The sequence below is a fragment of the Thunnus maccoyii genome, chromosome 21 (assembly GCF_910596095.1).
Source record: "Thunnus maccoyii chromosome 21, fThuMac1.1, whole genome shotgun sequence".
Classification (NCBI taxonomy): domain Eukaryota; kingdom Metazoa; phylum Chordata; class Actinopteri; order Scombriformes; family Scombridae; genus Thunnus; species Thunnus maccoyii.
The window spans coordinates 12,991,848-13,008,506 of NC_056553.1; the positions used below are offsets into that span (position 1 = coordinate 12,991,848).

Sequence of the window (16,659 nt, forward strand, 5' to 3'; positions counted from 1 at the left end):
GATTTCAATTATAATATCATTACCATTCTTCTGTGATTATTCACTGCTCATAATGTTTACATAAGCCATGCTGCTGTCGCCACTGGGTAAGCACATTTTATCGTGTCCAACTTTTTTTAAACATGTGTTTACCGGCTATCAGAAACGGTTTTGTTTGTCAAAGGAGAAAAAAAAAATCTTGTTTTCCTGACACTCCTACAGGTGCCCTAACCCTCGTGTATTAGTGGTCTCCAGCATGCAGTAATTTATTAACTATAAGTACAATAATAATAATAATAATAATATGATACAACCCCTACCTAAATACAGTGTTTTAGTGGGGTCAGAGGAGTTTCAGGTCACCAGATGGACATTTACTGAAGCTTGAAAGTGTTGTAATGCTGTTTATATCCGTCTTGTCCATTTGGTCTGTCTCCATGTGTTTAAGCTTTACGCTCTTTTTTTATTGTTCCACCTGCAGAGAGGTTTATAAACGTGGCAGTCTCTTTGGTTAGTAACTCCACGTGATAAGTGATTACCCATACAGCAAAGTGGAGCTACATTACCCCTCGCTTAAGCCATTATGCAAAATGACGTGGTTGGAAAGTCGGCGAAATTGCGTTTTTACGCTCCTCATGCTTCATAAATCACGTTGTCCGTCTCCACTGTAGTGGAGAATAACGTCGCTTAACTGTTTCCTTCCTGTTTGAAACAATGATCAAATATAAACACCATTAAGCCATAGTGCAGGGGGTGATTTGTATAGAATTGGTTTACTTGAACTTTATTGCATCGCTGAGTGCCCCATTAAGATACCGTGGAAAGTGCCGTAATCGCGTTTGAAGAACTCAATGCAAATAGCCTGTTGAAACACACTATCATGGTATAAAATAAAACACTGAGGTTTACCTGAAAAATAGAAAATCAGTCCCATTGTGGCTCAAAATGTGGCACAAACGTGGCAGGTGAGCTCGCGACTTGTGAGGGACACGCACCACGCGCACGCCGGTTTAATTGAGTTCTGTTGCTCACTCCAACCTAATTGGTTTACCACGAGAACGGTTGTTTAATGGGGCGAATACACACACTCAGACCCGCTGAAAGCTAATGGCCAGCAAACAACGCCGAGAGTGCAGCGAGTGAAGCGACCAGCAGCGGCTCCGTGTTTGTTATCGCCGAGGGCCCCATCGTGCAGGGACTGTAAGCCCACGGGGCCAACTAAATGGTGTTAAATGATGCATTTACAGAAGTGTAATGGGTACATTTTAAAAGACACCAAGTCAGAGCCAGGTGCAAGACAAATGAAAAAAAAGGGCTGAGGAAATAGGCTATGGTGTTAGAGCTTTTTATCCAAGTTTCCAAGACAACTGTGTCCCCCATCAAAGGCTCTTATCTTGCAGGTCAACCAATGTCTGCGCCCATACCTATCGATTTATCAGCCGCGGTGTGCAGACAAGAGATATATCCATATAAATTGTCGATGGCTTTAGGCTGAATCAGATTAATACGGATCTGTGTGGAGGTAGGGTTCCACAGATTCACCTGGGTAAACACAGGTGGATGCAGGTAAACGCTGTGGTATTTACAGAGTGGCATTGATTTACACGCTGACAGACGCTCTGGTTCAAATTTGCTTAAAAATCCCACAAGCTGCAGAATATCCTGGAAACTGAGAGCTATAGCTAGGTCTGGCCTTTTGAGCAAACAGTGAAACCAATGGTTTGGTCGCTGCAGAGTCACATGGTGGCAGAGTGACACACCTGCGTGGAGCAGTAAGGGCCTTGCAGTTGCGCCAGAAGCAGGTGGAGCAGAAGGTGAGACGCCGAGGCAGGGCGCAGGTACGGTACATGTGCGCGCAAACGGCCCCCACAGCCTCGGGTCCTCGGCAGCCATGAATCGGGAAGATCATTACTACCCTTCGCAGGTTTTTAAAGACCCCTGTGCCTACCAGAGATCACAGGGTGAGGACTACAGCCACAGCCCGCCGTCCTGCCTCTACATGAGCAGGCAGGTCCACTCCGTCTACACGCCGCCGTCCATGGGAGCTTTGGAGCCGGCCAGCCTTCCTGACATTACCCCCGCTTACAGTCTACCTATGCGGGAGGATCCAGGTGTTCCTCAGCTGCACCACCCGCAGGGGCTCCAGCAGCAGCCTCTCCCGCCTGCCGCAGGTTATGGAGACACGGGGGATCAGAACAGATATCACCTCCCTTTCCCCTGGATGAAAACCACAAAATCCCACTCACACACCTGGAAGGGACAGTGGGCAGGTAATTCTTCACACCCCTGCATATCAATAAATATAATTTCCTTATAACTGAATGGAGGCCAGCTGAACCTGAACGGTCCTCACCAAACGTCAAATTAAATATACGGAGGGTTTTGTTTACAACATTTCTCCGTAGTCATGGCAGTAACAACTGAGTTTCAGCTGACTCTTTCTTCTGAGGCCCAAATGACATCATGCTCAAAACAATATTATCCAGGGTGTTTCAGTTTACCCTGTCAGTCAATTTGTAAAAGGCCCGGAAGGTCAGGACTTGCTTTCATCAGGTCTTATCGTTACAAAAATGCGGGTTTCATCTATTAACAATTTCAAAAATCCCCATATCTTAATCCATCAATAATCTGTACACTGTATAGCATATTATGCCTTTAAAACACCCAAATCTATTAAACCGGGTTTGGCCACATAGAAACGAAAGTAGATGTTTTGTATCAAGCGATTGTTAGTCTTTGCGTGTAACCAAAGCCTCCATCTTAAATTTAATCATAAAATCAATTAACTTATATTTTTTCTGTCAGTGGTTGGACATTTTGATTAGATTAAGCTTCAATAAAAGGCCCACCAAATAGAAGTTAGTTTTCTAACTTTGCTCAAGGACGCACCAGACCAAACACTTTCTTCACCTAAAATAGGCCTATCTATGAAGTTCTCTGACTATTTTTTTTCCCAAATCAGAGCAAATTTAAGACATTTCATTCCACTCAACTTATTTGATGTTGGACATATTGCATTTGATTATTGAGCCATACTCCCAAAACTCGGTATAGGCTTACAGTCCTCTTCCGTGACATTGTAATCTATAGCCTATATTTGCGTACAGCTTTTGTTGTAAATTATTGTAAAGATAATAATAGCACACTGTGGACATTTTTCAATCGGTTTATTTTACAAGCATAAATTCCGGTAGATTTAGAGACAAGTCGCGTGAAGTTCTGAAACATTCAAGACAACATTAAAATGGGTTTTAATCATTCCGAAGAGACGATATAAGGAAAACTTTCTCAAAATAGAAAAGACGCCACGAGCCAAATCAGTCATTTGTTATTACGTTATTATTATGTCAATTAAATGTCTCCTTTTACACTATAAAATAGTGAAAATGTATTGTCTATGCCTATTTGGGCATAGACCGTGTTTCAATTTGTATCCTCACAAAGACATGGGAAAATATGTGTTTATGTTACATATTAACTCCCAAATGTGGCATCTTAACTGAACTTGAATTAAATAAAATAACTGAGTGATTTATTTACTTGTTTATTTTAGGTTTGTACATGTTACGAATGTAGACCAAATTTAGATTGATATTTATAGTAACTGATGTAGGTATTACTATGTAAGAAAATTGCTACAATTGTCCGTAATATTAATTCATTTATTCTTTATACTTTTTAAATATTTTGACAGTGTTTATGGTGATCTTTGGAGTTTTACAGCGGTCCCAGTCGGGTCGCGGATTCCCTTGGTTTCTAACAGGAGGTCCTGACAAAATGATGAAGAGTTTGGTGTTAAGAGTATAAAAAAGTCAATTGTTTCACTCCTCTAAAAACATGCTTCAGCAATTCAGGGGTAAAAAAAAAACAAAATAAAAGACTTTATGTGCAAATCTGAAAAAACCTTTGCGTAACAAAACCACATCACGAAGACTTTCTGTTTGTGCTCGTAGATATCTCAAACCACGATATTTTATCAATTATGCTATAAACTCCGCCTTTAGGACTTTTTTCTTTTATTTGTAATATTTGGTCAGTGAGATTAATTTTAGATGTGGGTCACCATATGCACACAGTAGGAACATAACTATTTGTACGAGCATAAATGGCATTAATATAATAATAGTTATTATTTTTACTCTATAACCTTTACTCCAGAAATCTGTCGGTACAAAAACTGGATTTTGTGGTTTAGCCTACATCATATTTCCGTGTGATAATGTCGCAGCTGTCTGTGTCACTTCTTGTTTCCAAATTTTAACTGCGAGGAAGCTTTTCTGCGCTGAAACGTTTTTGTACACCTGTAGGCTAATTTTGTATCGTTGCTTAAGTCTCAAGTACTTCCTTGAGCAACAAGAGGGAATTGTAGGCTAGTGTTTATTTTTTCTGGATGTCATGAAACTGTGGTTTCCGACACAGACGACTAAAGGTCATAATTATCTTTCATTCCATTGACGCCTGTTGGTAATTTTCAGTAAAAATAAATTACTAACTTTATGATAATAAATAAATTAATAGTTAAACTGCTTTTAAAATATGAGCTTCATCCCATTGTCCAGGAAATTTCTGAAGCCTCTGACTGTCTGTCTCTGTAGGACCGTATGTGATGGAGACTGAGGAAAACAAACGCACAAGGACAGCATACACGCGCGCCCAGCTGCTGGAGCTCGAGAAGGAGTTCCTGTTCAACCGCTACATCTCTAGGCCGCGCCGCGTGGAGCTTGCTTTGACCCTGAGCCTCACCGAGCGCCACATCAAGATCTGGTTTCAGAACCGGCGCATGAAGTGGAAGAAGGAGGAGGACCGAAGGAGGGCGAGGGGCGCCGACCCGGACCAGGACTCCTCCATCACCTCTGGAGACCAGGCAGAGGCTGCGAGCGGGGTCCCTCATGTCACTACGCCTCCTGTTTCCCCGCTACACGGCCACACTCTCTCCGCCTCTGGGCCCAGAGAGCCCGCCTAGACCCACAGGAGGCGCTTATTCTAAAGACTAAACTCATACTGCACGACGGAAACCCAACAGAAATCGACCACAAGACCTGATAGACCCCATCTGAGTGGAAGCTTTAGGGTGGAAAAAGTGAAACCACTGGTATCCTAGAATTAGGATGTGAGATGACTATAGTTCTCATTTTCCAGGGACCCCCTTAAACTCCCTCAAGGACCACCGCAGCCACCTTTTATTGGATACCATTGTCTGTCATTTGCTGGACTGAAGGGACACTTCTTCATCTCCCTTACATGCTTTGAGATTCTTTAGGCGCCAGATGGCATGCTGAGACAACCTTTAAGAGGCGGCGTAAAGATGGACTCGCACAAACTGTGGTTGCATGAGTTTCAATGTGCCTTGTTTCTCAGACATGTCAGTAGTGTACAATCAGATTTATGATGAATGTACATATGCGAGAATATATGTTTGCAATATTAGGCTATCAATGCTCATTTGTATATAAGCCTATATGTTATATATCATTTCAATTGTTAAATTAGAATAACTGATCCACACGTGTTGTTTGAATGATTCATTGTACAGAATGATGGATGAATAACTCACATAATACATTTGGAATAAACCAAATATTACAGCCTATAAACTCATACAAACAGCATCAGTCTTTACATCCAGGTGGTAAAACTGGCACAACATCCAGTATCATAATTTGTTCAGTGCGTCAATGAGCACCAGACCTTGGAGACGCAGGCGGCATATCTTCTTCACCTCCTCGATGCCGCGCGCCCTCTCCACCGGGCGCTCGTTCCCGAGGCGCTCGGACAGCTGCCGTAAGATGGTCGCCTTGTCGTTCATCCTGGCGCAGATGACAAACGGGAACCCAAAGCGCTCTTTGTACTCGTTGTTTAGCCGAGCCATGCGCGAAGCTTCCGAGGAGTCCAGCGCGTCCATTCCGGCTCCTGTCTGCTCTTCACGCGACTCCTGGGTCAGAGTGCCGCTCTGGAGGTCCCTGCCCGCGAGGTCCGGGTGACACCTGAGGATCCCCTCTTTACCTGCATACACATGGTGACTGATTAGTGCCATTACGCGCAGAGTGAACCTAATGGCACATTCTAAAACAGCTAAAACGCAAAATATAACAGGATACGTTGATAAAAACGTATCACTGTAGCTCACCTGATTCTGGCAGAGCATCAATGAACTCACTGATGGCAGCCTCAAAAGCACCCAAACTCACAAATGGACGCCTCGACCACACAGCGGCTGTTATGATGGGACATTTCTCCACCACATTGCCGAAAATATTCACAAAATCCTCGTAAGGAAGAGCATTTACTGTTGCGATTTCCATGTTCATGCGTGGACGCTGTTTAGTAGACGCGCAGGCAGAGTGTAGTGACCTTCGGACATGACAATGTAAACCCCTCGATACAAGGTTAACGCACTGGTGGACACACAGAACAAGCCCCCTGCGCCTGGCTATGGTTAATATTTTATTTGTCAGATCGACAGCCAATAATCTGACGTTGAAAAAAAAGAGTTATTTGCTGAAGAGTTTAAAGGACACAGTGATGCAGATTTTAGATGCAGACCGGCTCCTCCATCATCCAAACTGGGCTCTCTGGCCTTGCCTAGATGAAGAAACTGGCAGCTGTCGACTGAACGAAAGACAAAAAAAAACATGTCTCTAGAGCTTTAGACTTGACATTTCTACAATCTTCTTCTTTTTTTTGTAAAACACTGAATTTTTACTCCTCTTCAGGCTACTAGAAACAAATCAAATAAAACAATATGTGAAGCTAAAGTCAATCTTTGGTTCAACAGCTCAGACATAGACAACCTTTGAAGATGCATTTTATAACCCAGACCATTGGGAACAACTTGTGATCACCAGTCCTTCGTTTAACATAAAGTACATTTTATTGCAGGTATAATGCTTAAACATGACAATACAGTATACAAATGCATTGTATCAAATCTGCAAAGCTTGGTTTAATATATGTGTGAAAAGCCTTTGTACACACAAAGACTGCAGATTATAGCTGCTGCCATAATATAAGATACCACAACAAAATAACTGTCATTACATTTTACTGCCTAACAATACCTTAAAGCTAAAGGCTGTTTCCATATGTATAGTAACAGTGATATAATCTTTAACCAGTAGTTAATCAGTTGCTAAAGTTCTACTGTTGAAAAAGTTACTACACCATAGCTTACATGTCTACAGTATAGACCTGAGAATATATAGGATCCTTTTTATGAAACCTGATTTAAATTTTAGCTGCACAATATAACCTCCTTGAGTACAAATACTTCAGAAAAAAATACTGTATTTACCCATTTTCACAGTAAGAACACAATTGAATGAATTGCATGAACATAAGTAAAAGCTATCGTCATTTACTTTCACAGATTATGGTAAATATATGCTACATATGTTTTATTCATTCTGAAAATGCTTACAATATCTTAATAGTATATGAAGCAAGTGCATTCTATTGTAATTCTTGAGAATATTTTAATGAGAAATATAATATAGGCCTTATTGATAAAATAGTTTGAATGTCAACAGGCAATGAGCGATTGGTGATCACTCGGTAGCAGAATTCTTCAGAAGTTTTTCATCAGTTTCCACAGTATCTGAGTCACACACTTCTGCTTTGCTTTCCTCAGTCGCATGAGTTTGACAGTAGTCATTGGCTGATTGCATCTTGCTCTCGTTCTGTTTCGTCAAGAAGGAAATGTCCAAAATGGCCGGTGCATTCTGGTAGTCGCAGGATGACTCATTGAGCATGTTATGGTAGAGCTGAAAGACAAAGGTGCTTCTTATTAGGCGAGGAGATGAGAGTAATTAAGCTGCTAATGTTTAGTCTGAGTCAGATTTAAATTCTGTGTCCAGTAATGAAAGTGAAAAGTTCTTCAAATAGACTATTTCTAGGTAATTGGTTAAATTCTACCCAGAATATGTCGACTGTGCTCTACAGGCCTACCTTCTCCTCTCTGTCTGTCAGCTGTACAGACATAAAAGACACCAGTTTGGAGAAAGAAGGGCGATCGCAGGGATCCGGGGCCCAACACATACACATCATCTCGTACCTGGAGAGGAAAGACATACACAAACGTGATGAAGCAAAGTTCATGTATCTAGAAAGACTTGATGTCTTTAAGGATTTTTAGTTATCCAGAATATCTTTAGGTTGTAAGTCAAAGGAAACTATATGGTGGCTCTGTCCGCCATGATTCACATCATTCATGCAGTCTCATACTGTGTGTTTTTGCTGTTATCATCCACTGTCATTATTGTGCAAGTGATTAAAATGTCAACTTTGTCATGACTGAATATGGTAAGTGTCACAAATCCATTTACAAGAGAAACATATGAGTAGCATACAGACTGAAGACACTTACACAGAATCGTTGGCGTAATATGGACACTCCATCTTAAATCCTCTCTCAATCATTGAATAGAACTGATGATCCACCTTCATGCCTGGGTACGGAGTGACACCTAAACAACAGTTACAGAAACAGGGTTTGTATTAATTGTTGTGCCGGATTGATTTTGTGCTTTAATTTTAAATGAATGCTCATGAAGAGAGGGATACCTAGTGAGAAGATTTCCCAGAGGAGGATGCCGTAAGCCCAGACGTCACTTTTCATGGTGTACATCCCCTGGAAGATGCTCTCCGGTGCCATCCACTTCACTGGCAAACGCACCTGAAGGACAGAAAAGTCATGTCAGTCATATTGATGAAAAAACACAGACATGGTAACAAAAGAATGATGTAAAACAAGTGTGGCAGGATCATTTGACATACGTTTCCTCTCACAACGTAGTTGGAGTCGTTGTCGATGTCCCGGGCCAGTCCGAAGTCACCAATTTTCACTAGCCTGTCCTTTGTCACTAACACGTTTCGAGCTGCCAGGTCCCGATGGATACACTGCAGACAGACAGGACCAATAAACCACGTATTTACTTGAATCACATCACGCATAATCCTCAAACGCAAAGCCATGATCGCATTGTGAAACTTCTGCTTGAACATTTTTCATTCAAAAATGCTGCTAAACCAAACCAGCTCTTTTTAAACGTTTTCCTAAGTCCAAGTTTATTCACATATGTATATTCATTAGTTGACAGTTGTAATGGCGAGAATGTCCACAGTGTGGCCCTTTGTCACGTACATTTTTGCTGGAGAGGAACTCCATGCCCTTGGCCACTTGGTAGGCAAAGCTCAGCAGGTCATCAAAGGTCAGGGCCTGCAGGTCGTCTGTCTGATCATCTGGGTTTTCGTAGCTCTCCAGATCTGCAGATAAACTGGGATCAGTTAGGATTGACACATCTCTGCTCAAACTGGTTCCATTTGCACTCCAATGAGCTCTACATGTTGATATTGTAGTTTGTCTGTTTAGCAATGTGCATGTTCTCTGACCTTCAAAGCTGTCCATGTCACAGGAGTTCATGGTGAGGAGAGCGATGTCCTCCTGCCCCCTAGTGGTAGAATTGTACATAGGCACGTAGTTGTCCACTGCTGTTTCTTGCTCACTGAAAAAACACAGATGTGATTTTGACTGTAATGTAACTGCAAAACAATATTGTTCCTCTTTTCACAATATTTGTTTCTGTTCCCACCTAGAAGTTTTTCTTGGCTGCAGGTTGTGGTAAAGGCTCCTGAAACGGTCTTTGTTGAAAGCGTCAGTCACAGACTTGTGGTAGCGCTCACTGTTGTTCTTTAGGTAGTTCAGCAGGTCTCCGTGACAGCAGTACTGGAAAATCAGATATATGGGTCCTATATGGGGAACACAGTAAAAATTATCATTAAAAAAAATCTCATCTAGCAAAACTGACCCACCTACTTAGGATAAAATAAAATCCAATGAGTGATTTTGATTTAAGACTGTGCGTCACATAATTTAATTGTTAGCTCTGAATGTCTCATCTGTGATTAGTTGGTGGTTAGTTGTATACAGGCATGATTAGCAGTGGTAAATGCACCTGTGTCTGTGCATGCCCCAAGCAGGTTAACAATGTTGGCATGGTGACCAATGTGGGTCAGCATCTTGAGCTCGGACATCAGAGCCTCTTTCTCCACAGTCTGGTGTTTCTCTGCAAGGTAAAATACCAGATCAGGTATTGAAATGACCTCCGTAACATTTTACGTTTGACTCACAGATTACATATGTGAAATACTGACCTTTAAGCATCTTAACGGCCACCTGCTGTGAGACTCCGGGCTTGTTAATACCATAAGCTGTAGCCTGGACCACCATGCCAAAAGCCCCAGAGCCCAGTTCGTTACCTGAGGAGGACACAGGTACTGTCTTTGCTCAAATGGACCTTGCAGGCACTACATGTAACTCCATTTGCACATTGTTAAGAATAATAAAAATTCTGGTGTATGCCTAGTATTAATGGCATTTATACCTAATTCCAGGTTTTCCCTGGGAAACTCCCATTTCTGGTCGTACTGAAAGTCCTTGAAGTTGATGTAGATGTAATCATTATCATTGGGCCCAACCATCTGGATGACCTGAAGCTGGGGCTGATACTGGGGTTTCTGTTGGAAACAAAAAATGTTGGTGTCATGTCTTCATGTGTGTCTGTGTTGTATGTGTGCACATGTGCAGATGTATGTATATACCTTCTTTTTGACAAAGTACGCGAGCACAATGCTGACTACGCACAAAGCCAGAAGCAGGACCAAACTGCCTACTTTCAGCACCATCAAGCTGCCGTTCTCAGGATTTGAGACAACTGAAAAATAGCAATGTGTGAGCAACAGTCTGTAAAGACAGTCATAAAAAAAACTAGGCCATTTAACTTAATAATTTTGTTAAATGAAATAAATTTCACTACCTCTGGAGAGCTGAGGTGAAGGCCACTCGTATACTGGGAATGTTTCGCACCAGGATCCAACTGAGTTAGTAAGGCAAAACTTTAACTGGTGTCCATCCACTTGATGTCTGCTAAGTAAACTCTTGATTGGCTTGTCACAGGAGACATCTGTGTCTGTTTCATTGGTGTTAGGGATCTCTTCCCAGGCATAGTCTGCTTCACAGCTGCAATGAAACAAAGCGCAGGAACTTTAGGAAACCTGAATCTGAGTGTGTATACATGAGGGCTACAGTGTCCTCTAACCTGTGCAGCTCTAACAGTAAGCATACCTGTCATTGGTAGAACAAGACATCCAAGAATAATTTGCTGGCACAGGACTCCTGGTCTCAATGGTAAAGGTATTATCAGCCGTGTTTAAATTGAACTTAGGTTTGTCTGAAACAAAGTCAGTGGACAATCAAGCTTTGTACCATATAAAAAATATTATTGAAAAAGATGCTGTAATAATGATACAAACTGTGCAATGAATCTCTCTCACCTACAACACACACAGATATATTCTTTGTTTCTTTTTGTCCTCCAGCCTCCAAGTGTAACTTATATTCTCCAGATTTGAGCTTCTCACATAGCTTCACAGTCCTGAGAAGACAGTGTCATGTGTCATATTTTTGATATGAAATCAGCCTTTTGCAACATTTTTAGGACTTTAGGAGTTCACTGCTACAGTTGAGCTCAGAGGAACATTACTCGCATGCAGCTACCTGTGCATTGTTACCCAGGCATCCCTGATGCATTTAGTCCTTTTTTTATCAGGATCCTCCCAGGTACAGCGCTGCAGCATGGGGTGGTAGAAAACATTGGCTTGCAAACAGGGGGTGGGTTCCTCCTGAGCTGATATGATTTTGCTGTCATCCAGCTGGACAGAGAGGAAACCTTCGGCTGAGGCGACACAAGAATGAAATTAGAACTAAATATTAGAAAGAACAAGAACCATTGATTAGTGACAGTTGAAATTAAAGAAAGAAATAATTGTTGTGAATTTGATGAATTCTACCAACCCTGGACATGAATGTTAACAGACTTCATTTTGTTGTTACTACTCCTGCAGGTATATGTGCCAGTATGATCCACACTGACTGATTCGATTAACATGTAGGACATCTGACTGTCTAAATGTACATCATCTCTAATGCAGATCTGAGAAAAAAGAAGAATTTGTTATAATTTCAATGGGGATTTGTGTCTTAGGCTCAGTTAAGACAAGCATAAAGAGAAATAATTCACATTTGTTTACATGAAATTTTCAGTAGGAATAGTGAATCAGTAGGATTACTGCACCTCCTCCTTGTTTTTAGAAGGGCATGCAACTGCATTTTTTATTGTGCTGCCTTTCTCCCACCGTAACACAGACGGTTTTCGTATTTCACGTTTTTGTCGGCAGCGAAGTAGTAAAGACTGACCAGGGCTCAGGGTCACGTTAGAAACCTCATTTTCCATGGACCCACTGTCTATGTCTGAAACACACAGCAGAGCCTCAGGTCACACAAACAAGCTGATCAGGTCATTTTAAAAAAAATCAATTTAATGTACACAACATACACATGTTGTGTATTTGTGTCTCATAGATGAAAATCAATAACTTTCTGCAATCATTTTCTGGGTTTGGATAAATAATTTGCAGGTTTGATGTAATTAACTTGTTATTATTTAATTACCGTAGTCATACAGTTGGGAGCACTCTTGTCCTTCAAGGTTAGTAGCACAACACATCACTCCTTTATGAATATAGTCTGTACTCTTTATTGTCCTCTCTGCAGTTTCGCTTTTTCCAGGAACATTTCTCTTATAAGGCTCTCTGCTCAAAAGGAGGAGACTCATCATTATTCAGAAAATTATACTACGACAAGATGTTGTTTTTTTTTTTGATAAAGTTAGTTTCAGTAGACTACATTGTTATGAATTACACATACTCTTCAATGTACATCCAGATGTAATGGATAAAATCTTACCCAGTCCAACTAAGTGTGGGCTTCGGCGAGCCTCCAGAGACACACTTAAAATATGGGGAACTCCTAGAGCTCTCTGTCTTGATCAGCGTCAATCGTGGTTTTGTGGGACGTGCTAGAAAAAATATAGTGTAAATTGTTATTATCATAGTATTAAGGCTAGTTTTGCATTCCTAAAACATTAGTCAGCAGCAAACAGTCAAGTGTTTGTTGGCTGTGTTGAGTGGTGTCTGTGTATTGTGTGCTGAGAGAACTGTTACTCACTCATTACTACATGCAGAGCCACAGGCAGTGAGAACCTGGTCCCACTGCCAGCTTCACAGCTCAGTGTGTATTCCCCAGAATCTGTCTCATAAAGCGGTGGTAGGATAATGGAGTGACTCCCGTTCCTGGTGAGGTTTAAGGAAAAGCCTCAGTTTAAGCATTTAAACATTAAAAAAAGGAGGGAACAGACTTAAACACACATACAGACATTCACTCACGCTGTTGGTACTGTGTCTGTTCCTTGGATCCAGTGGCAGTCGGAGTATCCATAGAGGCCCTCCAGAGAGATAATGAGTTTCTTGCCATAACTCACCTCCACGCTGACAGGACCAGATGCATTCAGATAGTCAGCTGGCAGAAAACATTCCACCTGAAAGATGAGACTCAATAATTAAATACTTTGCATTCAACGTGGTAGAAAGATTGCTATCAGTAATTAAAGACATAAAACATTGATAAGACTATTTGATGTCTGTATGGTTTCATCAAAAATGGGTAAATCCTGATTCCACTTGACCACTTGACTGATGTTTTAGTTCATTATCACACATTCTTTACATTGATGTTAACCATTATTCACCACAATTACTTTAATATTTGTTAAATTTGCATTTTTTGCACAATTGTTACTAATAACATTAATGACACCCAGCATGCATAACACGAGGAGCCTGAAGCAGCTAAATGGAATTCAGCCAACGTTCATTTTACACTTGTGCTTTTCTTTTTACTGTGACGTGTCAAAATGTCTTCCGTGAAAAAGGCCTATTTCTATTTTTTCTCCCTTCCACAAAGCAAGTTGTCTATCAAAATGAACAATGTGTCTGCTTTTACTCTTAGCAGAGTTATGTTATCACTGTCTGTGACTGAATTACATCCGCTTTTTTAGTGGCTGGATGTTAAAAACTAGAATGACCAATAAATGATGTCAGGTGTTTTACAGCCTCTTACTGCTCTGCATTTTTGTTTTTATGTTTCTAAGTGAATCCATATTATGTACTCTAAAAGACAATTAAAGTATCATTGCTGAATCTAGAAATGGTCCTGAGGGACTATGCCACAGACATTCATAAAAAATGACCAAAAAAACCCTCCAGTAATGACACGGAGGCCTAAAATGAGTTATTAAGTACATGGATTAATTGACATTTATATCACATTTCTGTCTGTACTTGCCAACAATTACTTCCTAGTTGTATAATTAATTCATTAACAGGACTGGACCAAATAAGTGGCAGAAAACTGATGAATTAACCAATTTAAAATAATTAATCAATTCAAGTTCTTGCTAAAGTTTACACTTGCCTATTATGAGTCAATGAGCCTCCTAGTTACTGTATATTGACTGTAGGTCTGACAGAGATGAGTAACTCCACAAAAAAAGCTTCACGGCCACACCAGTCTCACTTGTACATCATAGATATTTAACACATACCAAAAAAGGTAAGACCTTTGTCTTTTTTAAAAAACTTTTTAGGAAATTGAATTCAACACTTTTAAGATTTTTCAAGACCTGTAAATGTACAGTATGTCCAGCCATGTCTCCTCTAGACTACGGCTTGGTTGTGTTCCTTTCATGTCGGATTCACACATCTGGATTACTGAACTAATTAACTTTGTGTCAATTTTGAAATAGACAACAGTAGCTGATGTATTTGAGCTTGCTAGACATTGTTAAGAAGACATAACAATAAGCATCTTGCCAGCTCTCACCTCAGGAGAGGGCACGCAGGCTTGGCTCTGCACCGCTCTGCCATCAGAGCAGTAAACCCCGACCGCACACAGCAGGAGAACAGCTTGAAAGACAGAAAATTATAAATTTATTACAAATTCTAACTTTATTTACAAGTTTTTGTGTGTGTTTTATTAGGTCATTAAAAAAATGAAGTTGAAGTTTAAAGAATTTTTAAAAAATATGTGAGAAATTAAAATATGAGAACCTGTGTGATGCAAAACAAGTAATACTTAATAACAATATTGTTATAAATATAAGGTAATAGCTTAGTTTATGTCTTTACATTGTTTTAAATATTTTGGTGTTTGATTATATTGTGTGTATATCCCAGTGGTGGAAAGTGACTAAGTACATTTACTCAAGTGCTGTTCTTAGTTCTTCTTTAGTTACTTTGATACAAGATTTGACACAATGGATAATATAACAAGCTTTTAAAATACAACACATTGTTAAAGATTAAACCAGTGGTTTACAACCTTTCAGTATTATTATAACAGTAGCCTAAATCGCTATTAATAATCTACTAATGTCATATATAGTAATATATTAGAGGGACAAAATGAGTACTTTTACTTTAATACTCTAACTACATTTTGCTGCTAATACTTATGTACTTTTACTTAAGTAGGATTTTTTATGCACGTTATTCATTTGTGATGGAGTATTTTTTACATTGCTGTATTGGTACTTTTGCTTTAGTAAAGGATTTGAATACTTCTACCACCACTCGTATGTCCTTACGAATCGGTTCTCTTTTTTGTTGGTTATTAAAAGACACACACAAATATTGTTGTGATTTTTGAATATTTCTTCACTCCAGCAGGGCATCATTTTTCAGACACGCATACGTTTCAGCCTCTCAAGTTTCCCACTGAACGTTTGATCTATTCCTCATATTGCACTGTTGCACAGCATGCTGAATGTTGGCATGCAGGGAACATGTGAAACATTTGATTGAAACATCAATTATACAGTATAATCTCAAAATATACAAAATCTGATATTATCGCACCATCATTTAAAAAAAAATATTAGGCTACAAAACAACACCAAAAACAAAATATCCTTAAAATTCATCTTTTAAAAAGGCACAAAAGTCTTTAAATTCACTTTGAATCTGGCAGTGCCAATCATTCATCCACAGAGCAAAAGGGTTTGACTCACCAGTGATCATATTTCTCTGCCTCTGTATTAATGCTTACTGCCAGTGTCACATACTCCCTACCGGATCACACGAAACTTTGAAGCAGAAGATATGTACGACTACCTTTTAATAGAGGGGAAGTATCACTTCGTCGTGACGTTTCCAGTAATGACTGCCAGCAATATTTATCATCATATGATTTTGCTTTTTCAATTACGAAAAAAAATGCATTTAAGTGTGCAGGAATATTTTGAAACATTATGAGAAACAAAATATATAATATTTTACATTAAGGGGTTGTAAAGTTACATTTCAAGTCTCCAGAGCAGAAATATACGGCAATGTTTATGATTGTGTGAACAAATGTGCGATTTTTAACAAGTTTGTCTTAAAATACAGGCTTATGATCGTGAATTTTGCAAATCAAATCTTATTTAATTTGGCCTCCCAATTATTTCAATTGAGAATTTGGTTAATTTCTAATTGCCGCAGCTGCTTACTCGGATGTTTATGTTTTGCCCTGTACATAAATAAGGTGCTTTGGGTGCTACAAACATAGATTAATTTGGCAATAAAATTAAACTTTATTTTAACCCAGCAGGCGGCTGGGTTGGCTCAGACTGAGGAGCACTGATCCTGCACACTTGGCTCAACAGACCTCCGCTCCAGCTTCATTATTCGTTTATACGATCTGTGCTGAAATTTCTTCAACTTGCAGCTTGAACATTTTCAGCAGGTAAC

General features: G+C 40.0%; 3 protein-coding genes across 3 annotated transcripts; 1 reads left to right on the forward strand and 2 right to left on the reverse strand.

Moving 5' to 3' along the window:
- Positions 1 to 126: 126 nt before the first annotated feature.
- Positions 127 to 5,559, forward strand: pdx1 (pancreatic and duodenal homeobox 1). The gene is made up of 2 exons (XM_042399084.1): positions 127 to 2,249; positions 4,575 to 5,559. The coding sequence occupies exons 1-2, from the start codon at positions 1,871 to 1,873 to the stop codon at positions 4,940 to 4,942; spliced, it is 747 nt and encodes a 248-aa protein (XP_042255018.1). The 5' UTR covers positions 127 to 1,870; the 3' UTR covers positions 4,943 to 5,559.
- Positions 5,560 to 5,632: 73 nt separating this feature from the next.
- urad (ureidoimidazoline (2-oxo-4-hydroxy-4-carboxy-5-) decarboxylase) lies at positions 5,633 to 6,447 on the reverse strand. Its single transcript, XM_042398998.1, has 2 exons — positions 6,107 to 6,447; positions 5,633 to 5,982 (listed from the first exon to the last, which is right to left on the reverse strand). The coding sequence occupies exons 1-2, from the start codon at positions 6,285 to 6,287 to the stop codon at positions 5,633 to 5,635; spliced, it is 531 nt and encodes a 176-aa protein (XP_042254932.1). The 5' UTR covers positions 6,288 to 6,447.
- A 384-nt stretch (positions 6,448 to 6,831) lies between these two features.
- Positions 6,832 to 16,448, reverse strand: flt3 (fms related receptor tyrosine kinase 3). The gene is made up of 24 exons (XM_042398999.1): positions 15,939 to 16,448; positions 14,753 to 14,835; positions 13,258 to 13,409; positions 13,040 to 13,164; positions 12,779 to 12,890; positions 12,485 to 12,624; positions 12,108 to 12,283; positions 11,828 to 11,966; positions 11,531 to 11,708; positions 11,308 to 11,408; positions 11,099 to 11,204; positions 10,791 to 10,993; positions 10,576 to 10,688; positions 10,359 to 10,491; positions 10,129 to 10,233; positions 9,930 to 10,040; positions 9,567 to 9,723; positions 9,367 to 9,479; positions 9,119 to 9,240; positions 8,752 to 8,874; positions 8,539 to 8,650; positions 8,342 to 8,441; positions 7,924 to 8,029; positions 6,832 to 7,739 (listed from the first exon to the last, which is right to left on the reverse strand). Exons 1-24 carry the CDS (start codon positions 15,946 to 15,948, stop codon positions 7,524 to 7,526), a joined length of 3,036 nt encoding a protein of 1,011 aa, XP_042254933.1. The 5' UTR covers positions 15,949 to 16,448; the 3' UTR covers positions 6,832 to 7,523.
- Between the last annotated feature and the right edge of the window lie 211 nt (positions 16,449 to 16,659).

Excerpts from the sequence above, each read along its gene's own strand:
- pdx1 (XM_042399084.1), top strand. The coding sequence starts at position 1,871 with ATGAATCGGGAAGATCATTACTACCCTTCGCAGGTTTTTAAAGACCCC. Across the intron at positions 2,250-4,574 it reads CTGGAAGGGACAGTGGGCAG|GACCGTATGTGATGGAGACT; the intron begins GTAATTCTTCAC and ends CTGTCTCTGTAG.
- urad (XM_042398998.1), bottom strand. The coding sequence starts at position 6,287 with ATGAACATGGAAATCGCAACAGTAAATGCTCTTCCTTACGAGGATTTT. Across the intron at positions 5,983-6,106 it reads TGATGCTCTGCCAGAATCAG|GTAAAGAGGGGATCCTCAGG; the intron begins GTGAGCTACAGT and ends ATGTGTATGCAG.
- flt3 (XM_042398999.1), bottom strand. Across the intron at positions 12,284-12,484 it reads CTCCCAACTGTATGACTACG|ACATAGACAGTGGGTCCATG; the intron begins GTAATTAAATAA and ends TGTGTGTTTCAG. Across the intron at positions 8,875-9,118 it reads AGTTCCTCTCCAGCAAAAAT|TGTATCCATCGGGACCTGGC; the intron begins GTACGTGACAAA and ends GTCTGTCTGCAG.